The following is a 10,081-nucleotide window of genomic DNA, read 5'->3' as shown; positions in this document are numbered from 1 at the left end:
CCCCAAACGACACCACTGCGTAAAGTTCGCTGAGTAAGCTCAATGCTTGTGTAAGCTACAGTACAGTATACGCCTTGTGTAACTGAACTTCACAGGGAGGAAAGAGTTAAACGCGTTTCTCTAGAACCTCAGGCTTTCTGTGCATGCGTAAATAAACTAGCCCATTTTCATAAAATGTCTGAGAATTCCAATTTTCTTCTTCTCTCCAACTGTCAATAGCGCCGCACGCAGAGAAAACTGCCAGGCTATGCTGCGTAGGACTACTCATTAAAACGGATAGTGCGCGCGCTCCTCCTCAGAACTTTGATCTACTCCACATACCCACCTTAACCGATTCTCTGCAAAATAGGCCTACGTGTCATAGAGCAGGCCTATTGTTTAATGTCGTAGTGGGTTTTAGAGTGGGTTTAGTACGTTTAAATTAACAGTTATGGCGAAATGGTCGGTTTTGCTCTTTTACCTTCTCCAAGGACTAGCTCATCTTATTACTGGACAGCAGCAGCCACCGCGTGAGCGAGTGGGGCCTTGGCGGCAGAGGATTCAGTGGGAGAATAACGGTCAGGTGTACAGTCTAATGAGCACCGGTTCAGAGTATCAACCACTGGCGCGCCCGAGGAGCCAGTCCACGGTATACGTGAGCACTAGGAGGGATGGCACCGGCCAGACGCAGCCTGGAACGCGGGAAGGCAGAGTGGCTCACATAAGATCTGGACGAGTGGAATCGAATTTAGGCGCGGAACATTTACGGAACCAAACCAACAATGTTCTAGATCCTGGATCTGTAGCTCTAGGACATGACAATGGGCAGTACGTGGTGTCCAATGCTCGGCGGCACTCAGGCGCCAGACAGCAACCTGAGGTTCCATACCGAGCGGGAGTGGTGGGGTCCCCTGGCGCACGGCGCTACTCTCCAGAGTACACATACCGAGTCAACGCATCAGTCCCCGCGCTGCTCCCCGAGTTCTCCGGTAGCGGGATACCGAGGAGAGGAACGCAAGTCACTCAGGATGCTACCGGGGATGCTCGCTCGGGGGTTCATGCCTCTCCACCCCGGGGAAGCGAGGCAGTGCCGGGTGGAGAATACCAACAGATACGCGCTGAGCCGGGAGCATCCATCTCCAGGCAAACCGCACAAACGGAACATTCCAACTCAGGTTATGTCGTCCCCAACGGCAGGGATGCTCCTCCAGTACCCAGACCCGATTACAGTGCTGAGACGTCGATCGAGGCAGCGAGTAATGGCGAGGACATGGTCTCGGACGATCCTAGGAACCCTTTTAAAAACCACCGGAATTCCGTTTTCTACAACATGTACCCCTCCAGAGGCAGAACGCCGGTAGTGCGCACGCGGCGTCCCCCGGCGCCAGCTCCTGGCACTGGATACGGAACCAGATATTTCCAGAATGGTGAGTATGCTAATTGTCGCATGTGTATAATTTTAAATGTTCCTGGTGAAATCGTTATAAGCGATTATAAAGCCATATTTAATGCTTTATATCATTCCCAAGGGCTCCCAGACCTCGTCCCAGACCCGTATTCCATCCAGGCTGGTGCCTACATCCAGCGAATGCAGATGTACTCGCTGCGCTGTGCAGCTGAGGAGAACTGTTTGGCAAGGTAAGTTATAAGCGCCTATGCAACTGGCTTTGTGTGCAATTTATTTTATATTATATGTTCTGTATATCTCTTAATCCACAATACATACACTTTCAGAAAAAAATCTAAATTTTCCCATTGTCTCTTAAATTCCTGCAGTTATGTGTGGGTAATGTAAATAATGCCTTCAATTGGTAATGTGTGACTCAATAAGCAACAAAGAGGATCTCACTTAGCTACTGTTGTTTTCTACAGCCAATACACGTCAAATGTACTAACTTTGACCATTGCAAATTTTTACACGATCTGATAGGATGACAGTTAATGTATCTTTCCATATGTGGTCTCTCCCAGGTCAGCGAGCACAGCCAGGGACATAGACTACAGAGTACTGCTCCGCTTCCCCCAGAAGGTCAAGAATCAAGGCACCACTGACTTCCTTCCGGTCAAACCAAGACACCAGTGGGAATGGCACAGCTGTCACCAGTAAGTAAATCCAAGTAAATTGCATATAGGAAGTAGAAATAACTAGCTCCATTTCTCAGGTCTCCCTCATTCCATAGGAATTAGTCACTCCTGACAGGCAATACAAGTTCTTGTGCTGTTAGAGGAATAACCTATGTGTAAATGTAACAATCTGCTGCTGTATTTTTTGTGTTATCTGTGATCGTTTTGTTTGTCTTGTGTAGTTTCTTAATCATTGTAACTAAACTGTAGGTGTAAACATGTATTCTTCAATATTCTTCAAAATCACCGGAAATGTGACATTATATTTAACATTCATGGAAAAGAAATACAGGCCGTAGCTACGTTTCCATTAACTTTTACAATGATTTTTTTGTCGACATTTAGAAAGTTGAAAAACAGATGCGACAATTGCCTGCTACGGTGCGTTTCCATTGAACTGTCTTGTGTCGATAAAAATTGTTGGGCGTAATGGTGTCACACCCCAAAAAAAGTGTGTTGAATAAAAACAAAGTGGTTGGAGTATTTCCATTATCCACTTAAACTATTTGCACATTAATTAATACATTCCCGAGATCCTGTAGGCCCTTCCACCTATCTGTTTCATGTCTCAGATAACCCGCAAAAGGCAGCATGGAAAGAATGTAAGATTTGACAAATATTTGCCATATTCTAGTCTTTCTCATGTGCCAACGTATCACCAGGGCCCGTACAATGGTGAAACTTACACAACTGTAAATCTGAAATAATTGGATGATGAAACTTGCATACAGCCAACCAGAAAAGCAAGAGGAAGCAATTCAGGCATTCTTGAAGTCTTGACAATCCTTGTCCTGCAAAGAAACATTTTTATAGTGGAAAAATAGATCTTGAAAGCAGTATGCATTTCAAATTAAATTTGGAGTGGAGCTTTATAGTAATGTGATGACATCACATTCCCAGCGTACCTTCAGAATTATTCCGCAATCATTATTTATTTAATTATTTTGTCGAATAAACCTGGGTCAATGGAAACCTACTTATACAAAATGTGTTAGCACATATACAAACCAGCCCATGGCTCAATATGATCTACCAGTCATCCATTATGCTAATGCAGGGATGGGCAAGTTTGATGGGGGTGGGGGCCACAAAATCCGAACTCATCATGTGGTGTCACAGTGGCTCACGGGTCTACGTACCCAAATCCATACCCACACATGCAATCAGAGCCGGTCCTAGCCTTTTGGGGGCCTTAAGTGAAGGAGTTTTCATGAAAACAAAGGAGAAAAAACTGTCTCTGATAATCACATGCTGCTATTTATTGCTGACCAGCAGAAGTCACTAATGTGCATTGTGAACAGATAATGAAGTTCAGAGTAATGACCAGTTTTTTCGTCACAATTTGGTGAAAGTGCCGAAGCCTTCCGAAAGCCTCAGTTTCCCATCACTTGTGCTAACATTTTGTAGTCACATTTTCATTTACATACTTTCTTAGATTGTTTTGGAGAGTTTCCTCTGCGTGTTTGGTGTGCTCTCACCTGTCTGGGTTTTTGAAGGGCCGTCTTTATACTTGACCATAGAGTTTGCTAGAGGTCACACCTGCCATGCATGCCCTCTGTCCACCTCCATGCATCAGACTGGGTGAATTCTGAATAGTACGGCAGCACAATGTTTGAAGTTCACATTTTGGTTCTGATATTGGGGCCTAAGTTCCTCACACAGTACGTGGCTGTGTGGGTCAAATTCCATAGAAATCTGTCGTCTTACTCCCCCAGCAGTCAGGGTTAATTTCCCACTTCCGCCTGTCCAACTTTCACTCCTTTTCTTTCTCCTCCTGTTTTTAATATGTCTAAACAAAGCACAGAAAAAATGAAGGTGGAATTTCACCCCCCAAAAATTCTCCAAAGGCCCTATTCAGGCTTAAGATAAGTTGATCTAACATGGACTTAAATCCATATTTCATTGAGTCCATGTTAAGTCTACTTATCTCAAGCTTGAATCGGGCCCCATGTGCTCAGGGTAACAAGGGTGGTTAAGCACAACCATTTTGTCCTGAAGAATGGCTGATTGACTCGGGCGGTGTTTTGACAAGCAGGAGACCCAGTGTCTTCTTTAAAATGTTAATCAAGATATTGAATGAAAATCATCAATCAATATGTATGCTGTAAACCAATAGCATAAATGATTGAATGAGAGACACAGTCTGACAAAATATTCTGTTTGTGTTTTGATCCTGCCTTTTTACATGAACTGAAACACCAAATAGTGTTTTCACAACACTTTCTTAAAAATAAGAAGAACCACTTTGGGTGTTTCAGAGTACATCCATTCTGTTTTGAAATGCATTCTGTGTATCATAACGGTTACATTGGGATTACATTCAAACACCCTCTAAACAGCAGATTTCAGCTTAGGCGCACTACTTTTCATGGTTTTACTGCACAACGATGGTAGACGTGTAAAAACTCCCTCCTTTCTCCTGCCCCAGGCACTACCACAGTATGGATGCCTTCAGTAACTATGACCTGTTAGAGGTCACAACAGGAAGGAAGGTGGCAGAGGGACACAAGGCCAGTTTTTGTCTGGAGGACACGGGCTGTGATGCTGGATTCAGACGCCGCTACGCATGCACAGCACATACGCAGGTGAGTACTGCACTACAAACACAACATCATACCATTTTCTGAATCCACAATTGCAGCCCATACACAGGTACGTATGGTACGGGTACTGCACAAAGTGCTTAGGGACCCTGCTGATGTAACAAAAGGTGAATATGATCCACATTTTGTTATAACTGTGTTTTGTGTTGAACAGGGGCTGAGTCCAGGATGTCATGATACATATGCTGCGAATATTGACTGTCAGTGGATCGACATCACTGATGTTCCTACAGGAAACTACGTCCTGAGGGTAGCTACATTATATGATTATTGTCTCTGGATTGTAATTGACAAATAAAACATTTGATTTGATTTTGTCTAAAGCTTACAACAGGAACTCTCTGTTTGGTAATGATTAACTTTAAATGCATTTTCTTTTAGCCTGATCTGTATGTGCTTTGGCCATCTCACCTAAGCAGTGTTGTTCACACAAATCTTTATTTTCTTAGGTCACAGTCAACCCCAGTTATCATGTGCAAGAGTCAGACTATTCCAACAACGTGGTGAGATGTGATGTCACATACACAGGTACTCAGGTTCAAACACGGAACTGTCGTCTAACCAGGTAAGATTCTCTGTGGTTGGCCAATATATCATAAATTCTCTGTGATTGGCCAATATATCATATCTTTTCTATGATTGGCTAATTTAATCATATATTCTCTGTGATTGGCCATGACGTCATAGATATCAATGTCTCAGCCCTGCATAGTTTTTACCATCCCAAAGGGCATGTAAGTGCAGAAGATAGAGTCTGGATGGCAAATATAGATGTTTTTTGTAATTGTAATAGCATTAAAATGAGTAAAGTAGCATACTGTGCATCCGTAAAGTATTCAGACCCCTTGACTTTCTCCACATTTTGTTACGTTACAGCCGTATTCTAAAATGGATTCAATAGTTGTTGTGTTTTAATTCCTCATCAATCTACACACAATACCCCATAATGACAAAGCAAAAACAGGTTTTTAAACATTCTTGAAAATGTATTAAAAAGAAACAACTGAAATATCCCATTCACCTAAGTATTCAGACCCTTTACTCTTTGTTTGTACTTTGTTGAAGCACCTTTGGCAGCAATGACAGCCTCAAGTCTTCGGTTGTATGACGCTACAAGCTTGACACACCTGTACTGGAGAGTTTCTCCCATTCTTCTCTGCAGATCCTCTCAAGCTCTGTCAGGTTCGATTGGAAGTGTCGCTGCACAGCTATTTTCAGGTCTCTCCAGAAATTTAAATCGGGTTCAAGTCCAGGCGGTGGCTGGGCCACTCAAGAACATCAGAGACTTGTCCTGAAGCCACTACTGCGTTGTCTTGGCTGTGTGCTTAGGGTCGTTGTCCTGTTGGAAGGTGAACCTTCGTCCCAGTCTGAGGTCCTGAGCGCTCTGGAGCAGGTTTTCATCAAGGATCTCTCTGTACTTTGCTCCGTTCATCTTTCCCTTGATCCAGACTAGTCTCCCAGTCCCTGCTGCTGAGAAGCATCCCCACAACATGATGCTGCCACCACCATGCTTCACAGTATGGATGGTGCCAGGGTTCCTCCAGACGTGACGATTGGCATTCAGGCCAAAGAGTTCAATCTTGGTTTTATCAGACCAGAGAATCTTGTTTCTCATGGTCTGAGAGTCCTTTAGGTCCCTTTTGGAAAACTCAAAGCGGCTGTCATGTGCCTTTAACTGAGGAGTGGCTTCCGTCTGGCCACTCTACCATAAAGGCCTGATTGGTGGAGTGCTGCAGCAGAGATGGTTGTCCTTCTGAAAGGTTTTCCCATCTCCACAGAGGAACTCTGAAGCTCTGTCAGAGTGACCATCAGGTTCTTGGTCACCTCCCTGGCCATTTCCGAACTTCTTCTATTTAAGAATGATAGAGACCATTGTGTTCTTGGGGACCTTAAATGTTGCAGAGATTTTTTTGGTACCCCTTCCCCAGATCTGTGCCTCGACACAATCCTGTCTCGGAGCTCTACGGAATATTCCTTCGACCTCACGGCTTGGTTTTTGCTCTGAGCTGTCAACTGTGGGACCTTTTATAGAAGGTGTGTGGCTTTCCAAATCATGTCCAATCAATTGAATTCACCACAGGTGGACTCGAATCAAGTTGTAGAAACATCTCAAGATTGATCAATGGAAACAGGATGCACCTGAGCTTAATTTCGAGTCTCATAGCAAAGGGTCTGAATACTAATTTTAATAAGGTACATTTAAATAAAAAATAAAAAATAAAAAAATCATTTTTTTCTTTGTCATTATGGGGTATTGTGTGTAGATTGATGATGAACATTTTTTATTTAATCCATTTTAGAATAAGGTGTAACAATTCCAGTGGTGGAAATAAGAGTCAGGTGCAGAGAGCAGGAATCTCTTCAACGAGTGGAATTTATTTCCTTACAGTAATCACCTAAAAACCGGTGACGCCACACTAAACACTGGGCGCGTAAAGAGAAATGTCCAAAGTGAATTGAATCACAAAAAATCCACAAATACACACCACAAACACGAAACAGAAAAACAAGCCCGCACAAAAGGGAGCGGGCAAACTGGGTTTAAATAACCCCTAATCTAAACACACAACAGGTGAAACAAATTAGACCAACTAAAAGGAAAACAGAAAAGGGGATCGGTGGCAGCTAGTAGACCGGAGACGACGACCGCCGAGCGCCGCCCGAACGGGAAGAGGCACCATCCTCGGCGGGACTCGTAACATAAGGCTGTAACCTAACAAAATGTGGAAAATGGGAAGGGGTCTGAATACTTTCCAAATGCACTGTAAATATTATTTGAGACACAAAATGTTTCTTAATGTTCATCTCTCTCTTCCTATCTCCACAGGGGTTAAATCATTCCTTGGAATGTAAGATTCTGAGGTATTTTCCTCTTGTCTCTTGAAGTACTGTAAACTACAACAATCTCAACCAGTTGTTGCGGTTGTAGGTGTTGTAGATAGTCGTTTTTATAAAATTGTGCAGCATTCCCCTCGAAACTTAATGTGTTCCTTGGGTTATTTAGGGTGTTATATGTTTGGAAATCAGTTGTAAAAGAGGATTTTTTTTACCGAAAACTTTTGTAACATAGGCATTTACTGAGCATTATTACATGACAATGTATTTAATCGATATGACATTATCCGTTGAAGAAGAGGAATATTTTTGTATTATTTAGCATGATCTTGAAAATGGAATGGAAGAAGGACTGTGCTTGAATTAGACTATGCTTTTTGATATTTGATCTGCAGTTGTATAGTTAGATGCAGTTGATTAACCACTTGGTGGCCATAATTAATACGTTTCAAATGCCTGACCTGTATGTGCTAAGTATTAATGAAATAATATATTTCCATTCACTTTGTAAGTGTGTATGCATGTGTGAGCGAATGAAGACATTTTTTATTTTAAATTGCAATGAAAAGTTGTTTATATGCCGCTCAAACCTGTTAATATTCCAATTGTTGTCGTTTTTGTTAATGTTGATACAATAAACAAGGTGAAGAGTGAGAATGTAAAAAATACGTTCACATCTGGCTATTCTTTTTGTCGCATGAACCATTGGGCACCTTTGTGTCCGTTAGATTTTTGTGGAAGGGATTGATCATAAATATAACAACTATATGTTACAAAAAGTGTGTAGAAGGGATATGAGGTATTTTTTTATGCTGCTTTGTAAATACTGCAGTATGTATAGACTGAAATTGTCTCTTTTTACCTCAATCAATCAATCAAGTTTATTTTATATAGCCCTTCGTACATCAGCTAATATCTCGAAGTGCTGTACAGAAACCCAGCCTAAAACCCCAAACAGCAAGCAATGCAGGTGTAGAAGCACGGTGGCTAGGAAAAACTATTGAAACTACCTGTTGAATGGAGACTGGAAACCTTGGTACTGAGAAGGGTTGGGGGTCAATTCCATTTCAATTCCAGCCAATTTAGGAAGTACGCTGAAATTCCAATTCTCTACAAAGCATTTCAATAAGTAAAAATTGCAATTGAAATTTGGCTTACTTTCTGAATTAACTGGAATTGAAATGGAATTTACCTCAACCTTGGTACTGAGTGGAGATGAGTGTGTGCAGATTTAGTCTTGGCTGAAATACTAAGCCCTGTGGCTTAGAGAGAACCAAACACACCGAGAACCAAACAGTGCAAGCTGCTCTACTGTGGCAGTGTGATCTGTAGCGGTTTGCTTGCTGACAGGGCTGTGTGAAGACAGAGGCCAGAGGATGTTAAACCGCCCTGCCATGGCTACTAAAGCACCGCGCAATGCAGAGGGATGAATGAAGCCCTTTTCTCTCTCCGCTTGTAAATACCAAGCACACCTTGACTTCTAGTAGCAGTCTCATGGCCTATATCGGGTTAAGAGGTAAAGGGTAGGGTTAAGGAGTAGAGGTCACATCTCTTAAATGTTATTAAGGTTTTTGTACATTATTCCTGACACATTTTGACAGAAAGGCTCTTTTTACAAGCCTTTTAGATCAAGTGTATTCTGAAATGAAAGACTTGGTTATTTCACCATGTACCAAACTTGTTATAACACATTTCGTAACTGAAAGAAATTTAACTTTGAATAAATAACCCAATTTGGGAACAAAACATGCATTTGCACTATTTAAAGTCACCATAGCAGACATAGACTCTGTTGTGAAAGAACAGTGAACATATAAAATGAACAGCAAATGAGCTGTTTTACACTGGACGCCTCTAAGGTGTGTCTGTGCCAGCATAGATTGTCTATGTTATTGAAATTGTCTGCCTGGAAAATCCCCTCCTCTTTAGTCAACTCCATTCCATCCCGTCTGTCTAGGAATTCCAGCCCAATATTTACAGACAGTCAGTGACAATCTGAGTAAAAGCCAGTAGACTAGACTCAATAGAGCATCAAAGATTGAACATTTCAACTGTTTGAACAAGAACATTAGATGCTCAGTGCTTGGCTTCTTACACATCTAGTGGCAGCCAGGTCTTCTAGAGAGGGCCTGTGCCTTTCTGGATGGGCCTGTCATTTCAAACATGCCATGTTGAAGAGAAGATAGTGTCTGTTTGCTCAGCTGTGAGCCATGCAACATGAAGAAGAATGCTAGCGCCCAGCTCAGACATCTGAATGGTTCTCCTGGCTAGGGTTTTCAAGGGGAACTAAAGTACATGGAGATGGTTGGCAGCCTCTGCTTAACATCCCTCAGACAATCACATCAACCCAGCTATTGTTGGCGCAACTTGGCAGGAAGGAAACATCCTTTTTGTGTGTATCCCAAATGGTACCCAATTCCCTATACAGGCCTAGTGCACTACTTTTGATGAGGGCACATGAGGGTCTGGTCAAAAGTAATGCTCTGTATAGCGCATATGAAGCAAGTTGTGACACAGACTCCGTATTGGGAGACATGGCA

At 42.4% G+C, this 10,081-nt stretch overlaps 1 protein-coding gene across 1 annotated transcript; it reads left to right on the top strand.

Annotated features, from left to right (window-relative positions):
- The first annotated feature begins 217 nt into the window (after positions 1–217).
- LOC129824481 (protein-lysine 6-oxidase-like) lies at positions 218–8,183 on the top strand. The gene is made up of 7 exons (XM_055884185.1): positions 218–1,406; positions 1,509–1,617; positions 1,951–2,082; positions 4,532–4,688; positions 4,861–4,956; positions 5,156–5,271; positions 7,534–8,183. The coding sequence occupies exons 1-7, from the start codon at positions 431–433 to the stop codon at positions 7,538–7,540; spliced, it is 1,593 nt and encodes a 530-aa protein (XP_055740160.1). The 5' UTR covers positions 218–430; the 3' UTR covers positions 7,541–8,183.
- The last annotated feature ends 1,898 nt before the right edge of the window (positions 8,184–10,081 follow it).

Source organism: Salvelinus fontinalis, chromosome 26 (genome assembly GCF_029448725.1).
Source record: "Salvelinus fontinalis isolate EN_2023a chromosome 26, ASM2944872v1, whole genome shotgun sequence".
Classification (NCBI taxonomy): Eukaryota; Metazoa; Chordata; class Actinopteri; order Salmoniformes; family Salmonidae; genus Salvelinus; species Salvelinus fontinalis.
This window is presented reverse-complemented; position numbering and strand designations above follow the sequence as displayed.

What these genes read in the sequence shown, in the direction of transcription:
- LOC129824481 (XM_055884185.1), top strand. Translation starts at nt 431, where the DNA reads ATGGCGAAATGGTCGGTTTTGCTCTTTTACCTTCTCCAAGGACTAGCT. An exon ending in GAATGGCACAGCTGTCACCA is followed by an intron (nt 2,083 to 4,531) that starts GTAAGTAAATCC and finishes CTCCTGCCCCAG; the next exon opens with GCACTACCACAGTATGGATG. An exon ending in CAGGAAACTACGTCCTGAGG is followed by an intron (nt 4,957 to 5,155) that starts GTAGCTACATTA and finishes TTATTTTCTTAG; the next exon opens with GTCACAGTCAACCCCAGTTA.